This window comes from Diorhabda sublineata, chromosome 1 (assembly GCF_026230105.1).
Source record: "Diorhabda sublineata isolate icDioSubl1.1 chromosome 1, icDioSubl1.1, whole genome shotgun sequence".
NCBI lineage: Eukaryota > Metazoa > Arthropoda > Insecta > Coleoptera > Chrysomelidae > Diorhabda > Diorhabda sublineata.
The window spans coordinates 19,135,004-19,156,022 of NC_079474.1; the positions used below are offsets into that span (position 1 = coordinate 19,135,004).

Genomic DNA, 21,019 nt, shown 5'->3' on the forward strand with positions numbered 1-21,019 from the left:
CACTGACATATTGATGGTAGTTAGTATCCACGGTACATACTGGTAGTAGTGATTTAATGTGTGAATTAAAATAGACCAGGGATTTTCGAAAATATGACTTTGTAACGTTCCCGATAGATTGGAGGCCCTACCTTCAAACCTTACAAGCTGAAGCTTAACAAAAATATAGCGAGAGATTTACATTCTTCATGATATTTGAATCATATTATAAAACGAAACGACAATACAAAAATTATTTATTCTGTTTTGAAACCACCAAAAATTGTATGTACAATTGATATATAATAAAATATTTAAACCTGATTTGTAGCTTATTTACATTTTAAATTTGAATCTTATTAATACATACATATGCTTAAAGGTAATAAATATAAAATTAAATTGATGCTAAAAATATATAAAACAATTACAAAAATTCTTCACACCAATCGTTAAGACACTGCCAACAGTCTGATGATTGCTTCGAATTAGCCGAACAGGTGTCTTTCATCCATTCCTTAAAAAGTTCTTGATTTTTCTTTAAAACCAGAAATTGTCCAAGTACAACATAAGCCTGGAAATAAGATTATGTTCTACAAAAATTTGCCTGGATAAATAAATGAAACATCAAACACATATATTTTTAATATTACTAGAAATCCGATAAACCCAATATAATTTAGCGGTATCTTTCAAGGATAATCTACATGTCATCAGTTTTTTACACTATTAGACATTTTGTTATGCTTGCCTCATAAATCTTTCTGTATTGATGAAATAAGCTATTGTAATTAATCCATTAATAAAAAATAAACAATTTTCAAAGTACCCATGTATACTTAACCAAAAATAAACTAGCTATAGATGAATGAGTCAGTAATCTTACTTTGTCAAATCCAGCTGCCACTAAGCGTTCTCCGAGGACTCCACCAATTCCTGCTAATTCTGTTACCGATTTTTCACCCATTGGTTCGGCGACAAAATTACGGTGTTTTTGCGATGTACTAGACATTTTTCTTATTGTTTGAAATTTCCGTTTGTTGAAATCACAAATTAAACGTTAAAATTTTTTCACACCGACTTCAAATTTGACAGTTACGTCATATTAACGATACCCAGGTATGTTCTGTGGACTAATCTAAGATTGTATCGTGCATAGAGATATTACAGGTAATATCTCTATGGTATCGTGTCCCATGAAATGCGTTCAAAAGTGTAGTTTTTGAGGACTATAAATATGTGAGTGAATAAACATCATTTCATTTTGTTTTGATACTAAACAACACCTGGTCTAACGTTTATCTTCACATCATTCATTCTTTAATATAATTAAAGTTCTAATAAGGACGTCGAAATAACTTATTTTTAACAATTCCGAAACTGACTTTTTATTGGAAATACAGTCAGTTTTTTCAAAATGTAAACATAATTTAGTGAATATATGTAGAATGGAATTTTATCCTATTCGATGCGAATACGGTATAAGATCATTTCTCTGTATGTGACATAAACATTGCAGGAGCTAAGTGGAACATACACTGTGACCCTAAAGGGTATGTTCTGTGCACGGTGTTCTACAATCATTGTGGATGTTGAATGGAACGTACCCTAGCTCTTTCTATCCACAAGATTTGAGTTGTACAGTGTTGCCATTATTATTATTATATTTGTTCTATTAAATCTTTATAATTTGAAAACTAAATTATATCTATATATTTGAATGAAATACTTTTATCTAATAAGAAATAGTCGAACTAATAATAGATATATGAGAAAGTTTCAATTTCCAAATAATTCAATTACTAGTTTATCTGCTACGATATTTTTCACCCGAATTGTACCTCATACAATAATATATAAAGAGCTTGCAACAATGTAGTTGCTAAGTAATGATATATATGTAAGTTTGTTTACTTTTTATGTTATTCATTAATACGAGGCGAGATTCTGCAGTTGAAATCCTTAATAAATTTCTGATTGGTAAGTTTCATTATATTTTTTAAATAATTTATATATAGAAGAGGCTAATACAGTTAAATATTTTATTATAGATCTTATTGAATTATAACTGAGTGACTTAGTAGTTTTCACAATTTTAATGTAACGTAATTGATGGAGCGTTATCTATTACAGAAAAAAAATACATTTTTTATTGTATTTAGACAATTGAATGAAGTAAGCTAATTGTTGCTCATTTAGAATATATGACAATTTCAAAAGATTATATAAGTTTTTTGATCCAATCTGTAAAAAGTTTAATATTTCATAATTGCGGCCATTTTCTATGTTGAAGATATATCCTGAAGGTCAAAACAGTTAACATGTTACATGAAATTTTCAATGATTACATACATGTTGCGTAATTGTTTAACCGGCTTTTTTATCTTTTAGATAAGTACATAAATTCTCGATCATCATGTTTATTTTGATATGTGTATTATTGTTTGCTTCACTTGTTGACCTTAGGATTTGAAGATAATGATAATGAAAATTGGTTTCTAAGTTCTGTATACTTAAAAATCTACGAATTGGTTAATCGATATATAGAAATACGCAATGCGAATACGGGATTATTTTATTAAATATAGCTACATAGGATTGTTTTTAAGCGAAAATTACTTAGAATGCGTACAGTTAGTCTTAAACAAACATACTTCTTATCTTTGTCCCAAAGATAAGAAGTATGTTTGTTAGATAAGAAAGGCAAATATACACACATCTATCCTTAATAAAACAACTGATAGATCAAGATTTAAAGGCTGACTGTCTGGGTATTACAGAGGCAATGACAATCTGCCCCACTCTAGCTGTAGAGGCGCTGCTGAACCTGCGTCCTCTTCACCTTATAGTGAAGAAAGAGCCCACAAGGTAACCTTGACAGAAAAATTTGAGCCAGAAATTTGACAGATTTGACGAAGCTAGAAAGTAGTGATAAACCAATGGATCAAATGCATAGCATGATGGACATAGGGATCCCATTCAAAGTGGTAGTTAATGACGTCAATCATGAATCAATATACATCTTCCACAAGCTTGAAATGTATCTCTCTGGTATACAGATGGTTTCAAGCTGTCCCAAGGAGCTGGATTGGGCATTTGTGGCCCAAAATCACAATCCCTGCCGAACACCAACAAATGTGTTCGGCAGTGTTTGGATAAAAACCTCTCTAAAAAGAACATTCACATTCTCTCAGGTGACTAAGCGGCCTTGAAGGACCTGAAGGCTATTGAGTGCACTATAGTGGGAGTGTAAACAAACTCTAAAAGCACTAGCTAACAGAAACAAAGTAACCCTAATGTGGCCACTAGGGTATACTGAGCAATGAGGAATCAGGCTTAGAACCAGAGCCCTACTGTGGCCTCATGAGGTATCACATTAATAACGAATTCAACAGATGGCAAAAGGATCAAATCCACAATCCAGGCTTAAGACAATCCAAAAGATTCATAACCATATTAGCTAAGAAGACTAAGGAACTTTTCGTGGTGACCAGAAACGATATCAAACTGTTAGTCTCTCCTCTGATAGGTTACTGCTCCGTCAAATACCACCCTAAGACGATAGGAATGGCAGTGGACGACAACTATAGATTCTGCGAACGAGCCGAGGAATCCTGCATCCTACCGATTTTATCAAAAGGCTAAAGTCCCTCGAAGGAGTAGTACTAAAGAAAGAAAAATAGCCTCTTGGGAGGAGTCTACAAAATATCTTCTAGGTATAGATGCAGAGTGTTTGACTTCTCAACAAATTACAATCTCTCTCTGGAACCTGCATTAAAACGAAAGTTGTCTAAATTTATCAGTATTTGAAAAAAATTTGAAAATTTCTACTACATTCAATACAAGGTATGGAAATATAATTTTACATTGTTATTAAAACTACTAAGGTCGAAGAGATAGTTGAAAATAGTTGTGAATTTAAAGAATACATAGACGTGTTACGTTTCTAGATAATCATGGCTCCCCAATACAAACTTACATATTTCAATGTCACTGCTCTGGGTGAACCAATCAGATTCTTATTGAGTTATGGAAACATCGATTTCGAAGACGTTCGTATTGAAATGGAACAATGGCCTTCGCTAAAACCATGTAAGTACCAAATCAAGCTTTATTATTTCTGAACAAACATTTTTATAAAAATTAAAACATGAAGAAATTTCTAATTTAATTATCTTTAGTATATACAAGGTATTATAAAAATGAGGGGAATTTATTTTTATAGCATCAATTACTAACGCCGAATCTAAAGGAACTAGTATGTCTCATACCGTCATGTGTTGAGACAACTAGTAACCAGTTTGAACCTGTTCGGTCTTGTGATTTTGCTATTATAGCCACTTTAGTAAAATTGTGTGACAAATAAACTCAAAGAAATGTTGAAATCTGTCTATAGTGATAATTAATAATGTAGTAACTTTGAGGACTGTTTAAAAATGATTTAAACATGGAAACGTGTCAGTCAAAGATAGTCAGAACGTTCTTAAACTTCAATAGATGAAGATATGCAATAACTAAACAAATCCCTTATCTTCATCTGTCTCTTGTGATAAAGTAGGAACTTTACACGTTTACAAGTGGTTTGAATGATTTTAAAGTGAAAATGAGTCACTTAAAGACAAGGATCAGTCAAGACATCCTTTGACCTCAAAAATAGATGAAAATGGGCAAAATAATAAAACGATTGTGGGTTAAAATTTTGATGGTGACCAAAAAGAAAATCGTTTTTCAATTTATATGGATACTATTGGAGAAGAAAGTTGATCCAAAGTGAAAGATGTTGGGACCCATCAATCAAGTCGAATATCAAAGTTATGATCATGATTCTAGAAGCAACAACTGTAAACTCTGGATTGGAGACTTGAAAAGTGAGTCAAAATCTTTTTTCTTCATCACAATAACGCGCCAATCCATAAATTGTTTATCATCTGCGAGTTTTTGGCTACTAAAAGTTTTCCTGTCTATCGACATAAATTTTATATACCAGATTGAACGTAATGCGATTTCTGACTATTCCATAATATTAAGAACGACTTGACAATATAGAAAAAAACCATTCCAAAAGAATTCTTCCAGAAATGTTTGCAATTATTAATTTAATGTTGGGATAAGTGTATTGCTAGCCAAGAAGTTTGAAGTAGATCAATTGAAATTTCATGCCAACTTTTTTCACATTGGATAATGTTTATATTTTAACCACTTTTAAAGTTTTAACTTAATGATTACTTTTGTTCATTTTTACTATATTACATCGTAATATAATCATATTTGGATTTTATAGCTACTCCATTTGGACAACTACCACTTTTTGAGCATAATGGTAAAGTCATTCATCAATCGATGGCTATTGCAAGATACTGCGCCAAATTGGTTAAATTAACAGGAAGCAATGATTGGGAGGCTTTAGAAATTGATTCTGCTGTTGATACTATCAATGATTTAAGACAAAGTAAGTATTAAACAAATACTTTAAATTCTTAATAATAATTTTTATTAGCATATTTCAAATGGCAATAGTATGTCGATTAGCCAAGTAGTCATTGAAGTGCTGAGCTCTTTTGTAATCACTTTCAAAATAGTTTACAAATGCTGAAGCACATTTAATGGACTAGGCAAGAATAACTTAGTTCTCTGTAGTGAGAACCAGAGCACATTGAAGTTAAAGGAGCTGGTAGCTGATAAATTATCCATAAAGGGTCAATCAGCAAAATTGCGGCAACACAGACAAGTGGAAACTACAACCAGAAGAGATGGAAGGATGCATTATCCGGAGCAAGTCTGCATTAATAGTTTCACTAGAACATTGCTGCATTAATATACATCTGAAGAAACTCAATTGATGGAAAAAAACCTGCAGATTCTCTAGGTTACAAGAGGAACTTGTAATTCTAAGTAGATAAACAATTTGACATTTTCATATTATAGGATATAGACGAGAATATCTACGAAAGAATGGAGTTAATGAGACAAGAAACAAATTCGTTTTTTTTTCAGAAATTGCTCAGTATCATTACGAACCAAATGAAGAATTAAAGGCAAGCAAAAAGAAACCACTCGTTGAAGAAACTGTCCCATTTTACATTGAAAGATTAGAAGCAAAAGTAAAAGATAATGATGGATATTTTGCTTGTAAAAAAGTGAGTACATTCTAATGTTTCATCATTTATGTTGTTCCTTTGAAAATATTAGATAATCTTCAGAAATGTTGATATTTCAAGAACTTATGATCAATTAGCTGTCGAAAAATTTCAAATTGACCATAAATTCTTGATAAGTTTCCCATATTTGTATTTGAATTGGAACGAAATCTTTGCCAGCTAGATTATGAGCTTTTATGTAGTGTGATTGTGGAGAAATTAAACACCAAAGTGTACTAATTGTACTACATTTCCGAGATTTCGAGTTATTCTTCATTGACCGGCGATACGGTCCTTTGAGAACCAAGGCATTCTCAACAATCGACTGCCAATCCTTTCTTTCATGAGCATGGTGCCTAAAGCTGAATCAGGTCCTCCTCAACCTCATCCAACCAGAGAAGGTGCGATATTCCTCTCACTCGCCGCTCTCCAGGAACTTCATACATGGCTGTGTCCCAGCCATCTCAGAAGCGCGTCCCGTATAAACGCCACAAAATATGGTTCGCCATATATATGTCTCAGCTCAGCATTCCTATTAAGCATTAACTACTTAATTTTCAGACGATGAATACATAAGTATTCGAAAGCTGGAAATATATTAGAGTCAGTACACTTTGATGTTTAATTTTATATATATGTTACCGGCAATGTGTATAATTCAGGTATTGTATACAATCCCTAGGTAATGTATACAATCCCTGGGGCGTCCAGGCAATGTATGAAATATCATGAATATCATTGTCCATTTCATACTTTATCTAGGTATTGTATACAATTCCTAGGGATTGTATAGAATACCTGCTGGTTCACCGGTAATGTGTAAAATAAATAAATCTTAAGACTAAACTAATGTTAGGTAAGCCGGTTAATATCAATAAATCTTAACAGACTTACTTATCAAATAGCGGACAAATAAAACATGTTGTATTTACTTGAAATAAACTTTGTTATCAACTTTAAAATCACAAAAAAATAACAGGAAACTTAAAATTCTTCTTGTTTGTAACATAACATTACAAGTATCTTTTATCATAATATAAGTAATTTTGTAATAGAACTTCACAAACAAAACAATTCTCTTTATAACAAAAAGTAGGTCTAATAGGCATTCACATTTTTAAGTAAAAGTAGGTTTCATTTATTCTTACATGACAAACTATTATGGCACTTTGAAGAGCACAGAGCCTTACTTTTGACACAGGAACACTTTTTAGAGTCACATTTTTTTGCAGCTACATTTCACAAAGCCCTGTCCTGTCCCCGTAGATTGAAAAGTCGCAACTGCACGGAGTGTCGTTTCCAGATTGGGGACGTCTTCCTCTTGCAGTAATTTCTGATGGCAAACAGTGTTGTCTTCAATACAATGTCTTGACAACGCCTTGCTTCGTGCCTAGTTGATATAGATCGTCATCAATTTTGTGTAATACTACAGCCAGTATATTGCGAGCATCACCACGACCTCTATCGACCTCTGGAACAGGAATGCGTACAGTGGTACCCAACGATACGGGAGGGAATTTTTTTTCAGAAGTTTTAAGCATTTTCTGAGCTTGTACTATCAAATTCTCTTTGGCTCTGATGCGATTTTCTATCGAAAAGGCGTTTTTTGCGCATAAAGGACAAGCAACTTTGGATCCAAAACCTTCTGCAATATTTTCTTCCGTAGCAGCACAAATAGTATGAATAGGCCTATTGCACATTCTGCACGAATGACCACCTGTTGTCTCCTCGGAACAAACACAGCATATAAATGCACAACTCAATGACTCCTCTCGTACTGATACCAAATTCGGATCATGTAACGCTTGATCATTTACCTCACAAGGAAGATTTTCGACATTCGTAGGCTCAACAACATTCTTAGTATTTGGGATAGCCATGTGTTCATCATGTGCACTTTGGATATTTGAAGCTTCCTTACCGATGTTAAAACTATCGAGTGCAGCGTTTTGTTGATCTGGTGCCTGTAGAGGTTGAGTGTCAGCTGTTTCAGTTTCTGATGTCTCAGCCACATCTATTACAGATTCTGAAGATGACTTCATCACTTTTTCTAAATCTTCTTCGCTCTCCAGGTTGTGAGTATCCTCAAAAGGCAAAGATATGCCAACTTTTATTTTCGACCCAAAAAGAGCTTCATAAGGTGTTCTTTTGATTCCTGAGTGAAACGCCCTATTCTTCATGAGTTGTACAAATCGGAGACCATCACTCCAACGTTCGCTATCGTTATCTTGTATCCAAGTTGTAAGCATGTTTTCAATGTCCTGATTAGCTCGTTCGACACTCCCTTGACTTTGGGAATGTCTAGGCTTGCCATGCACAATTTTTAAGTTCGGTCAGTATATTTTAAGATTACTGACCACTCGGTTTGCGAATTCTCGACCGTTGTCCGATTGTAAGATGGCTGGTGCACCAATCAGTGTGAAAATATCCAGTAAATTGTACGCTACTTCCTCAGCGCGTTTTGTTTTCAGGGCTCTTAATATGACAAACTTTGTGAGATGATCCTGATAGACCATTATGAATTTATAATCCCGGTCTGGATGAGATTGATAGTCTATCAAATCTACATGACAGCGAGAATTAAATTCTGTTGAAAGTATGGGCTTCACGACAATCCCTTTTTTTTTCCTTTTTGTTTTTGCTGGCAGGGTTCGCAAAGTTGCAAAAATAGTTCAACATCGTGGCGAGCTATATTCTTATATCTTGAAGAAAGCTCCTTCAGCATTCTGTCTCGTCCTCCATGGCCGATACTTTGGTGTGCGTCGTGAAGTATTTGAAATAATTCAGTATCAGCAACGTAGTATATAATATTGTTATTTGTAGTAGCATCCACAGGAAAAATCAACTTATCTTTCTGACCAACAGTTATAACATCATAATGCTTCAATAACCAGTAATCCCGAGAAGCCTTTTTTTCAGCCGTTTTTGCATTTTTTGTTTCTTCTATCAATTGTTCATAACGATTTTTTTCAATAAACGTGCGATTTTTTGTATTTGCTGCTTCTCTTTTTATTTGTAATTGTGAATAAAATCTTTCTTTCATCTCAGCTATTCGTTGTTCGGCCGCCATTTTTTAATAAATTAAATTGCTTTCCTACCTGACGAAAATTAGCAAAAATAATAACTATGACGCAAATAGCTCAATACACGTGTTAACAGTATCATCGCACGTCGCGAAATGAAATGGAGAAATGCGACTGTTTGCTTAAATGTGTCGCGGTATCCTTTTTCTCAAGCGGCGGCTCATTTGACCTGACCGGCCGCCCGCGGTATCCTTTTTCTCAAGCGGTGGCTCCTTTGATTTGACCGGCCGCCCGCCCTCCACGCCGACGCCGCCTCTTGTCAAAGGATTTAATTTTATTTACAAAGGCTACCGCGTGCGGCGTACACCTGAAAGTGAAATTGACAGTTTTATATCGAAGCGCCTCCGTAGTGAAAGATTGTGTTTGTGAACTGTTGTACTACGAATTTAATTTATCCTCAAAAAATCCGACATTTGATAAGATTCTGGATAAATTACACCTATGTACTTACCTACAGACGCTCCATCCGTAAGTCAAACTAAAAGAAAGTATTAATAAAAAAGGTAATTCCACATTTATGTGGAACATAAGTATACGTAGTTCACGCAATTACAAAAGAAAATAAGTATCTAAATATTTTGTTTTGGATTCAGAGCGTGATAATGGCTCTCTTATTAAAAATACGGGTGGTAGTAACTCTGACAGTTCGAGTGATGAAGAATTGTGGTGTAATTTTACTTTGAATTTACCTACTTTCGCATATTTTTGATTAAAATTATCTTTGCACCTAGCTTGTGTGTCCCGATAATTTTTATTCGTATTTTGTTTTATTAAACACAATTGCGTTCGGTTGTACAGACATTATCTAAACGAACTTACTTTGATCGCGCCGCCTTGGCGCCGTGCCGTCTCTTGTCAAGGGTTTTGATTTCATTTGCAAAGGATACCCGCGTGCGGCGTACACTCGCGAGTGAACGGTCAAGCTAAAATGATTCACTTCCATTAATGCTTGAAATGGCGCCTCTAGGAAGGGTGTCAGGTTTCTATGAAGCTTACCGTACTTATTTGTTTGTAATAACCACAATTGCGTTCGAGTGTTACATTACCTGCTGCAAGTTTGGCATTGTATAGAATACCTAGGTAAAGTGTAAAATAAATTCTATTTCATACTTTACCTGCCCGTTTTAGGTATTCTATACATTGCTTAGGTATTGTATACAATACCGGATTATACACATTGCCGGTAACATATATATTGCAAGACCAAGGATATCACAGAAATTAGAGTTTGTAATATATTATTTTCTGTCCACCACTGTTGTGTTCTGCTTTCATAACCAATTGAGGTCATAGAGTATTCTCATAATCCATAATATTTGATAACTTTATAATCATGTAAGTGAAGGTGGCAGAATGCAGATAACAATATTACTCATTTTTTTCATACTTTATTTTGTTGAGGAAGATTTCTTATAAAGAAATTATCTTATTATTATTATAATAAAGAAATCTTCTCAATAAGATTGTTTAAGTGATTTACATGAAAGATAAATTTATAAATTTTTTTGTTTATTAGCTAACATGGGCGGATTTGTATTTTGTGGCCATTTTGGGTTATCTCAACTTCATGTTGGGAAAAGACTTGATTGAAAATGCTCCAAACCTACAGAAACTTAAAGAAAAAGTATTGGCTCTCCCTAATATTAAAGCCTGGGTCGCGAAACGCCCAAAGGGTCATTTTTGAATGAATATATGAAGAACTATTTTTGTATTTGATACCGAATTTGAAATAAAAAGTTTTAATTTTTCACCGACTTTTTGTTTAATACCAATTTCAGCAAATAGGTGATTATCAATGACTATTGATACTACATAGAATTATTAAGGCTCACGAGTCACGCGGGTTCGCCCCCCTTTGACGTGAGCACCATCTAGCGGTCAGATACGACAACTGGGCGACAGCCGTATTGTTGATACGTTTTTCGTAACCCATAGCACGATACCTTTGTCTTTCAATTCTTTTAAAAAATTACTGAAAGATGGTGAACTGAGCTGTAATGAAATGTATTAATAGGACAGAGTAAAAAATGAGTCTTGGGGCGAGTGCAATTTCTATCAACAATCCGATCGGTTAACTGTTATTTAATATCACGCTAAATTTCGTTTCTTGGTCTTTTCAAAAGGAATGTGAAGGATAGTACCAAGGATTATTTACCCCTATTGCTTTTGTTACATCTACTCTATAAGGATTATCAATCCATATTCCAGATAAAAATGTTCAACGTGAATATAATAGAGAAAATTTTGAGTTTTCCGCACAGGAAATAATGAGACTGAACAAGACTCCGTGTAGGAGACTGGAAAAATCGAAATGTCGAAGATGATCTCAAAAATCTCAAGTACCCCTAGGGACGCAGCAGAGAAATTGAAATCAAGTGGAAAGAAAGAAACACTATTTAGTTGTATATTGTTTCATCGAATGAAAAGATTTAGAGATTTGGGGATACATATAAAATGATTTAGGAAAATTGAAAACGATGAAAGTGAGAAAAAAATTATTCAATTACACACAATAAGACAAATGTGATAAGAGTTAAATCCCGATTCCAGACGAACAATAGGAAATAAGAACACTATGGTGCCGCATGCACAACAAGTGGAATATAAACCTTGCCAAACACTATCACACGTTCCCCTGGCAACACGTAACTCCTTGAGAAAAACTCCGACTGAGTGCTATGTTGCAAGAGGCCTATGGGGAAAATTCTCTATTCTGTGCGAGTGTTTTTGAGTTGTGTAAGCGATTTAGTGAGGGCCGAGAAAGCACTGAAGATGACCAGCGCCCAGGTCGCCCTGTGACTGTTTCAACTCCGGAGGCTGTAAACGCCGATAAAAAAACGGTTAGAAAAATTTTGCACGAGGAATTACAAAAGACAAAAGTCTGTGCGAAGTTGGTGCCAAAAAATCTGACTCCTGACCAGAAGCTCTTGAGTCAACGGATCTGCTCAGATTTCCTTGAAAGGTTAGAAAAAGATCTGCTTTGAAATGGACCCGATTTGAGTCGAAGGAAGCAGTAAAGCAAAAAACGGCAGAGCTTCCAAAGGCGCTCTCCAAAGAAGACTTCCAGCACTGCCCCGATCAATGGAAAAAAGGTATGGAAAGGTGTGTGGCGAGGGGAGGGGGTATATTGAAGGGGAGCATTCGAATGTAGAATAATTTTTATAATAAAACCCTTTTTAGTAAACAGTGTCGTTATTTAATAGACCTCGTATTTACTTTTGCTTTACTTAATTTTTTTATTATTTTCTGAGAAAAATGTGTAGCACGTTTGATAAATTTTTTTCAATAGTTTCAATAGTTTGTTTGATAAGTACCTTCCAGAAAATTGTTTACAGCACTTCCAAGTGTTTAGTGTTCTCGCTCGAGTATCGATTTAACGTTATTTATTTATATTTTTATATTTGGGACGGCATTTTCTGTGATAATTGATAAAAATATAATCGAACTTATAAGAAAGTGCACAAAGGCAGACGCATTCAGAGTGTTAGGATATGAATGGGAACTGTCTACTGCAAAGTTATACTTATGCATTTTTTGCAATTCTGTGTGCACGCGGCGCATATGAGGCTAAAATATAGCACTTCTATGGAATAAAAAGTGGTGGGGTCCTTTTTATTTCAAATACCATGAGTATATGCGATGGAGATTATAAGATTTGGTAATTTCATACTTTCGCGGTTTTCTCGTTTTTTGGCTCTAGAAAATCGAAAAATTATCCGACTTCGATGAATTTTTTTTTAAATCTTCGTTTTTACGAAAAAATTATCGTAATAAAACAATTAAAACTTATATTACTTTCAGCGCTTTAAATGTTCATGAAAATACACGAATTGACGTATAATTGTTAATAACTGTTTTTCAAATAATCAAATGAAGTGATATTTTTTTTCTAAATCTACACAAAAAAACTAACAAATAAAAAAAATTATACAAAAGTGTTGATTTATCATGTATTTACAATTAAAAATAATAACAATTTCTCTTAATGAAATCTCTAGGTGAGATATTTCCTATATTTTTATAATATATAAATCCGCCGTAAAAACGAAGATTTTGAAAAATCATTCATCGAAATCGGATGATTTTTCGATTTTCTAGAGCCAAAAAAACGAGGACACCGCGAAAGTATAAAATTATCTAAGATTTTATCGATTTTACGACAGAAATCAACGAAGGCAGCGGTTACAAGCCGATAAATTCGCTATGATTTCCGAAGTTTGGTACAAGTTTAGTCACAACAGTCAAATTATCATAAACGAGGACCATTAATAAGCTAACGATACATTTTTAACACGCATTAACACGTGTTATATAAATATCTATTTTAAATAGATCTATGCATATTATTGTGATGAGTCGTCAGAGACCGGCAACACGCTTTAACACGTCATAGCGCGTGTTTTCAATATCTACGTTGGTCAAATTTTCGTCAGAAGTGTTACAAAGTGTTGTATGTTATATTCACCCATCTGTGGCGAGTTTGTTCTAAGCGTGACTGAAAAGTACTTCCTCAACTATATAATTATCTTTATGTTAATTGAGGTACAATTTATAGAAGAGGTACGAAAGTATGAGTTTTTGTACAATTTCCGAAATAAGGACTACCGAGACCAACGAAAACGACAATCTCAAACCAATACTTATGTTTCAGAAAATACTCAAGGAAGTTCTTTTTCCAATACATTAATTAATTTTACTAATTTATAAAATGTTAATCTATTTTTCGAAAAATAATATTATGTCTACTTTTATAATAATTTTATACTCGGTTGTATTTAAGAAAATATAATATTGTATTTTCTTGTTTTATACCTATATATAAAGTTATTAAAAGTCGTTCCTCTAGATATTCTTCTCTAAAATTTGTATTTTGCTTCTTTAATTTACTTTGTAGTAAATTGTAAACCACGTCGATTTCCTTCTTGGTCATACTGATATACATTTTACACCTTACATCGTCATTGCTAATTTCGGGCTACAGATGAATGGGATGAACCCAGTACTCCCTGGTTTCATATTGTAGCACAAGCAATGCTGCAGTAACCGCAACCATTTCCTTTTCTTTATCCAACTAATCCATTTCTTCTTATAGGTGCTTCATTATATTTTAAGTTCCGGAGGATTGTGAACCTGAAGGTCGAGGATACTACTTAACAGGTGAAAAACATCAAAATGTCAGCTAGCACACACGTTTTACAACACACATATGTGTCGCATTCTGACGTGTCGTGTTGACACGTGTTAAAAATGTGTCCTTAGCTTTACTATTGACTAACAATTGTTTCAAACGAAAGCAAAATGTAGATTTATTCACTCAATACTTGCCCAATAAATTGGGCAAATTTGGTATAAAATTTTGATTAACAGTCGATGTATTTGGAAAAACATGACATTAGAGAACCCCTAGTTCCTCTTGGAGAGGAAATTAGTAGAACCACGGATAACTTCTTAACAAGCTTACCTTTAGCAACAAAACTTTTAGCAAAAAAAAACTACACTTAAAGCAACCAAACTCTATCGCTCAAATAATTGTATGCTGAAAGTAATTGTAATAGCACCAAATCTGAACGACCAAATGGCCAGAAATTTTAATATCTTGAATTAAGCCGGGATAAATGCAAGGGTGTTAATAAAGAAACTACGAGAGGAGAAATTAAAGAACAGGAATATCTATTCCAATCGGCAAAAGAACTTTCTATCGAATACCAACAAAAACTCAGTAAAGAAAATTAACCAATACCCATCGCATGTACAATACAGGTTCCTGTGAACGGAAAACATGTCTGATAATGTATTGTAAAGATAATAAAACGAACAAAATCTGACTAAAATGTAAAAGGTACGTATGCAAAAAATGTACAGTTGAGAAGCCACCATTTGTAAAAAATGCAACGAAAAAAAATGTTTATTTTATATTAACATCAAACAATAAATATTTTTAGTCATATTCATCTAAACACGATCCTTTGGGCGTTTTGCTATCCAGGCTTTGATACCAGGAAGAGCCAATACTTTTTCTCTAAGTTTCTGTAGGCTTGGAGCATTTTCTATTATATTTTTTCCTACTCTCACGTTCACCATGTCCAAAAGGGCCACAAAGTACAAATCTGCCCATGTCAACTGAAAAACATGATTTATAAATTTATCGTTTATATAGAAATCTCAAAAAATCAGGCTTAAGAGATCGAAAAGTTCCTTTGTAAGACAATAAAGTATGAAACTGAGTAAAATTGTTATCTAAGTTGTTTATAAACCGTGTTGATTTTAGGTTTCTTCTGATTTAAAATTAGGTTTTTGTTCATTTTTAAAGACAGGTAAAAATTTCGAGGTTTCGAACTGTTGTGCTCTTTATCACCTGTCTTTAAAAATAGAAGAAAACTAATTTTACATCAGAAAAGACCTAAAATCAAGACGATTTAGAAATATAAACTTATCGAAAGGTCTACTAAATAAGTAATTGAAGAAATTATACAGTTATTGAGAATTTCCAAAATATATCAGAATATTCTAGAATATTGAATTGGATATAAAACCAGCGCACGACAAAAGGGAAGAGCGCTGAACTGAAATTGAAAAATGATGAATGAAATGATGAAATAATAAAACTTTCTTTATCTTTTCATTTCATAGACATTTTTTTATGTTTTTCTCGATTAACCGTCTTGATTTTAGATATAGAAAATTACTTTTAAAAAATTGAAAGTTCGACCTATTGCGGTCTTTATCGAGACAATTTATCAAGAAAAATGATATAAGATCTACTCACTTTTTTACAAGCCAAATATCCATCGTTATTTTTGACTTTCTCCTCTAATCTTTCAATGTAAAATGGAATAGTTACTTCAATGACCTGTTTCTTTTTGCTTGCCTTTAACTCTTCATTTTGTTCTTTTTGGAATTCAGCAATTTCTGCAAAAAGTTACAATTGCAGTATTTCAAGTCTGATCGACTCTAGTTTTTTGTTAGATATGCTTAACTATATATGCTGAAGGGTTGCTTACGTTTTTTGAAAAATTAATAATTAATTAATTAATAATTAATATAGAATATAATTTTTATTATAAAAGCCTTTTCCGTAACCAGTCTTGTTATTTAATAGCCAGACCTCGTATTTACTTTTGCGTTATGTTTATCAACCTTCTGTTTAAAATAAAAAGTAGAATATGGGAGTTTTCGTAGTGGGATTGTGGCAAAGTTGAACAGCAAAATGGACTAACTCTAATATATTCCCGAACTTTCGAACACTATATATTCTGGACCTGAAATTATGGTTAAGTACAATATAGAAATATGTATAAAAGTATAACAATAAATTAACATATAGTAACTTTTTGAATTAATGTAAGTAATTTTGAATAATTTTTATTATTGTTATACTTTTATACATCTTTTTATATTGTACTTGACCATACTTTTAAAGGTTTGAAATATATTAGAGTTTGTACATTTTGGTGCTTAATTTTGTGACAATCCCACTACGAAAACTCTCCTCGTATATATATATATATATATATATATATATATATATATATATATATATATATATATATATTTTGCACTCACTTGATCGTAAATCAGATATAGTATCAACAACAGAATCAATTTCCAAGTCCTCCCAATCATTGCTTCCTGTCAATTTGACCAACTTCGCACAGTATCTTGCAATAGCCATGGATTGATTAACCACTTTACCATTATGCTCCAATAGTGGTAGTTGTCCAAATGGAGTAGCTATAAAATCCAAATATGATTACATTCATTATTGTAATATAGTAAAAATGATCAAAAGTATTCATTAAGTTGTAGCTTCATTGATCTCAAATACAAGATGTGACTTAAAGTACTTCCCTTGACTAGCAATACTTTTAACTCAACAATTAATTCTTTCCTGGAAGCATTTTTTGAAAGGCATCTCTCAGAATCAACCTTCATCTACTATATCGTGGTTTTCTCAATCTTATGAAAATCCGGTGTTGTTAAATCTGGTAAGTAAGACACATGTGGAGAGACAAAAAAACTTTTAGTAGCCAAAAGCTCGCGAAACATTAGCAGGAAAAAAGTTTAAATCCATTTTTCAAGTCTTTTTTTTCACATATTGTCAAGTTTCACCTTTGTTCAATCCAGATGTTTTCCATTTAATTGCTCAAAACAATGACTATAACTTTGATGTGCGATGAAGACTTTTCTAATGCAAAGGGAGTCACTGGTTTTCCATTGACAAACTTGCATTTTTGTCTGATGGTCATGGTAAACTACCATCTCCAAGTAACATCCGGATCTATATAAAGATGATCTATCAATTCCATACAAATCGAAACACGATTTCATGTTTTATCATTTGACAGTCAATCGTCTCATTTGTAATTAATCTGTAGAATATTTTCCTTAAACGTGTATTAGTTTTCAATTTCTTTACCAAACTTTTAATTAGTCACGGGCATGTTTTAATGAAAGAGTTGGTTCACTTTTTTCATATATTTTTGGAAACTGACTCATATCCCTGTTCAAATCATTCATACCATTTGTATGTTGACACGATTTTAACATAGCTCATTCGAAAGTGGAAGAAAACTTAAAATTTTGTATGTTCCAAGACAGAGCTTGCATAAGTGATATCTCTAAAGCGGTTTTAGTAGCAAATTAATAATCTACACGGCCTCAAAAATGTTAGAGGTAGTGAAAAACGTTTAGAACTATGAGTCATATTGACGCAGAGCACAGATCTCACTTTAATAATTCTGTGCATCGTTGCCGTTTAGTTTTGCGCAACTATTTTCAAGGTCATAGCTCAAGACATTATTTAGTTCCTTTTTCATCGCACCTTGTATTTACCCCAAGTATTAAGTGAATTAGAAACGGGCATAACTTCCAAACATATTTTTTAACTTTGAATGAAAAAAGTTTTATCCAAAATAATAACTTACTCGATTTTAAAGATGGCCATTGTTCTCTTTCAATACGAACGTCTTCGAAATCGATATTTCCATAACTCAGCAAGAATCTGATGGGTTCACCCAGAGCAGATATATTAAAATAAGTAAGTTTGTATTGCGGAGCCATGATTATCTAGAAACGTAAAACTTTGTGAATTCTCTGAACCAACTTTTTTAATGGTCGATTCGACCCTATAACAAAAAACAAATTTAGAGCTTTCAGCTCCACGTCATAAAATCCAAGATGATTTGGGATTGCTTAGATAAGTTAAATGGACATACTAGAGTACAAGGAAATGAAATAGTACTTGTTAAAATAGGGATGGATAAGCCCTTTGAAGGATCTGAAGAATCGACTACAGGTCAACTTAATCATCCACCAAGTCTACGAATAATCACATAGACTTTTGTAGAAAATTTCTGCCTAAATGAACACTTGAGAAGGCTAGGTGTAACAGAGGATCCTCTGTGCAGATTTTTACATCAATTGTTCAATATGTAGATGTTAATTGAACTAATAAACCAATTTTTATTGAATCTGATACATCCCAATCTCGCATATTTTACTTTCAGTTAAAATATTGTAGATCATGTTAGTTGCCCACTTGGTGGTATCATGAAGAATGTTCCGTTTTAACTCTTTATGAAGTTGACATGATACGCGTTTATCTGCAATCATTATCTTCAAATTCTAAGTTCAACAAGCAATGCAAACAAAAATTCTCGTATCAGATAAACATGATAATCGAAAGTGTATGTACTTATTCAAGAGATAAAAAAATTCGGTTGAACAAATTGCGTTTATCAATCATTGAAAATTCCATAACGTGTTAAATAATTTGACCTTGAACGTAAGTCTTCAACCTAGATGGCAGAGATTATGAAATATTATGAAATTTTTAATTATTCATTAATGAATATCGATGTAATACGTAAAGCTTTGGATATTGATTTGGATAGTTTAAACAATAACTTTCTTTAATTACCTGAATAAAATTGTACCTACTAGATAATAATCTTCCAATTGTTTTAAAATAAAATTTAAAAAATTTCTCAGTTATCCAGTAATAATAATTCTTTTGAACTCATAAAATACCAACTACTCTAAATGTAAATTATAAAAAACTATTTAAATGAAAAAAAACTTACTAATTAGAAATTTCTAAGGGTTTTCAATGCAACACAGCCTCTTCTCGTATCAATAAACTTTTTAATAACGTTCACACTTATGTATATATAACTACATGGCAATTACATAGTTGCCAACTCTTGGCATACTATTTCGTAGGATACAATCTAGGTGAAAAACCTCGTAGCATACAATCATGAAAATTATTAATTGATTTATAATTAATTAGACAATTCATTATTAGATGGAATTACGTAGTGCAATCCCACGAGTTTTTAGACTAACATAAAAAGAAAGGACATAAATTAAAACAACTGCGATTATTTTTCAATATTTTATTTTTACACACTTTTCAGAACGTCTGACTAAAGCTTCTATGCCACTATGAAAATATGAGGCATCCCTAGTCTCAAAATGTTCAGAAAATAGTCAGAGGGGGCCAGATCAGAGTTACATGGTGAGTGCTCAATATTAATGAAGCCACATTCGTTTAGAGCCCTGGACATCGAAGCACTGTGTACTGGGTCATTGTCATGAAGCTAGTGCTCACCACAGCTGATTTTTCGATAGTTTTTTGACGCAAGCACCTTAGTAAGTCAGAATAACCCGCACGTGGGTCATCCTTTAATGATTATCGTTTCCAGAGACACAACTAAATAGTTGAAAATGATTGACACAAGTCACCGTATACAGCCCCCATTCTGTTTTTGTACTGGTGTTAATTCTTCTTTAGTAAAAAAAATTCATAACAGCGCACAACTTAATTTGAGTTAGGCCCTCCGCACACGGGTACACTCATTCGCAATTTGAGTTTGCAACGCGCAATTGGAATTGTGTAATCGGAGTTTTGCAACTTGTTTGCAACTGGAGTCCGCACACAGGAGGGCCAAGTATGCAACTCTCGGCTGATAGTCAGTTTTACATTTTACTTTTTACTTTATTTTACTTTTACTAGCACATGTAGTGCTAGTTTTTGAAAATGCTTTTTAGCAGTAGTGAGTCTGAGGAAGAAATGATAGATTACTATCAGTACAGACGGTATCGTAGAGGAAGAAGAAGGAAAACTTAAGCCGAGGGCTGTTTGTTGCTGCTGATAAACTGAAAGAAACAGATATAAAGTCAGTAGCATTCTATAGGATGACAAAAGGAAACTTGGAAAAATTCATGCCTCTCCACCTCTTCTACAAAAGAAAGTGAGAGTCCAACTACCCGTGTGAAGACTCCCACTGTGAAACACAGACAAGGTTGCGCGCGACTCCCGTTCGCAACTCGAATTGCAAATGAGTCGACCCGTGTGCGAAGGGGCTTATTCTTAAAAATAATATGACTGAGTGATCTCTCGAGTTCTATTATAACGGATCCAAGCAGTAAGCTGAAATTTTGTGCACATGAAGATTTTTCTTTGATATAAATGAACCCAAAGTATAATTTATAATAAGAGTACGATATTCATGTACACTTGACAACACTGTGCCACCTATAACGTGTACAAATATCACATAACGTTTATTTTACCCTTTGTATCGTTCTATATAAGGCGAGTGGTCACGAGGGCTCGATAGACGTCATAAAATATTGAAGTGATTGTATTCAACTCCCGCAATGTCCACGTCCAAGATTGCTAAACTTTCGATTCCTCCAAGGTAAAATGGTTGTAGGCATGGATTATTAGGGCGATGGTTATCCATCTTTTTAACAAGGAGGACCACTTCGTATCCTTTAGAAGCTCCTGGATAACTTGCAATCTTTATGTACTAT

At 33.3% G+C, this 21,019-nt stretch overlaps 3 protein-coding genes across 4 annotated transcripts; 1 reads left to right on the forward strand and 2 right to left on the reverse strand.

Moving 5' to 3' along the window:
* Window positions 1–219: 219 nt before the first annotated feature.
* LOC130452486 (barrier-to-autointegration factor) lies at window positions 220–1,093 on the reverse strand. Its single transcript, XM_056791795.1, has 2 exons — window positions 866–1,093; window positions 220–553 (listed from the first exon to the last, which is right to left on the reverse strand). Exons 1-2 carry the CDS (start codon window positions 989–991, stop codon window positions 407–409), a joined length of 273 nt encoding a protein of 90 aa, XP_056647773.1. The 5' UTR covers window positions 992–1,093; the 3' UTR covers window positions 220–406.
* A 524-nt stretch (window positions 1,094–1,617) lies between these two features.
* On the forward strand, window positions 1,618–10,947 carry LOC130452477 (glutathione S-transferase-like). The gene is made up of 5 exons (XM_056791784.1): window positions 1,618–1,959; window positions 3,930–4,071; window positions 5,261–5,428; window positions 5,974–6,116; window positions 10,716–10,947. The coding sequence occupies exons 2-5, from the start codon at window positions 3,936–3,938 to the stop codon at window positions 10,881–10,883; spliced, it is 615 nt and encodes a 204-aa protein (XP_056647762.1). The 5' UTR covers window positions 1,618–1,959; window positions 3,930–3,935; the 3' UTR covers window positions 10,884–10,947.
* Window positions 10,948–14,806: 3,859 nt separating this feature from the next.
* Window positions 14,807–19,399, reverse strand: LOC130452494 (glutathione S-transferase-like). Of its 2 annotated transcripts, none has more exons than XM_056791817.1 (5): window positions 19,282–19,399; window positions 18,124–18,265; window positions 16,763–16,930; window positions 15,966–16,108; window positions 14,807–15,319 (listed from the first exon to the last, which is right to left on the reverse strand). In XM_056791817.1, the coding sequence occupies exons 2-5, from the start codon at window positions 18,257–18,259 to the stop codon at window positions 15,152–15,154; spliced, it is 615 nt and encodes a 204-aa protein (XP_056647795.1). In that variant the 5' UTR covers window positions 18,260–18,265; window positions 19,282–19,399; the 3' UTR covers window positions 14,807–15,151. The 2 variants fall into 2 exon arrangements, with proteins under 2 accessions (XP_056647795.1, XP_056647786.1); XM_056791808.1 differs by having other exon boundaries at window positions 15,079–15,319; window positions 18,124–18,324; window positions 19,282–19,347.
* Window positions 19,400–21,019: the final 1,620 nt, after the last annotated feature.

What these genes read in the sequence shown, in the direction of transcription:
- LOC130452486 (XM_056791795.1), bottom strand. Translation starts at nt 991, where the DNA reads ATGTCTAGTACATCGCAAAAACACCGTAATTTTGTCGCCGAACCAATG. An exon ending in TGGCAGCTGGATTTGACAAA is followed by an intron (nt 554 to 865) that starts GTAAGATTACTG and finishes TCTTATTTCCAG; the next exon opens with GCTTATGTTGTACTTGGACA.
- LOC130452477 (XM_056791784.1), top strand. Translation starts at nt 3,936, where the DNA reads ATGGCTCCCCAATACAAACTTACATATTTCAATGTCACTGCTCTGGGT. An exon ending in ATGGCCTTCGCTAAAACCAT is followed by an intron (nt 4,072 to 5,260) that starts GTAAGTACCAAA and finishes TGGATTTTATAG; the next exon opens with CTACTCCATTTGGACAACTA. An exon ending in GATATTTTGCTTGTAAAAAA is followed by an intron (nt 6,117 to 10,715) that starts GTGAGTACATTC and finishes TTTGTTTATTAG; the next exon opens with CTAACATGGGCGGATTTGTA.
- LOC130452494 (XM_056791817.1), bottom strand. Translation starts at nt 18,259, where the DNA reads ATGGCTCCGCAATACAAACTTACTTATTTTAATATATCTGCTCTGGGT. An exon ending in TATATCTGATTTACGATCAA is followed by an intron (nt 16,109 to 16,762) that starts GTGAGTGCAAAA and finishes AACTTTTTGCAG; the next exon opens with AAATTGCTGAATTCCAAAAA. An exon ending in GATATTTGGCTTGTAAAAAA is followed by an intron (nt 15,320 to 15,965) that starts GTGAGTAGATCT and finishes CATGTTTTTCAG; the next exon opens with TTGACATGGGCAGATTTGTA.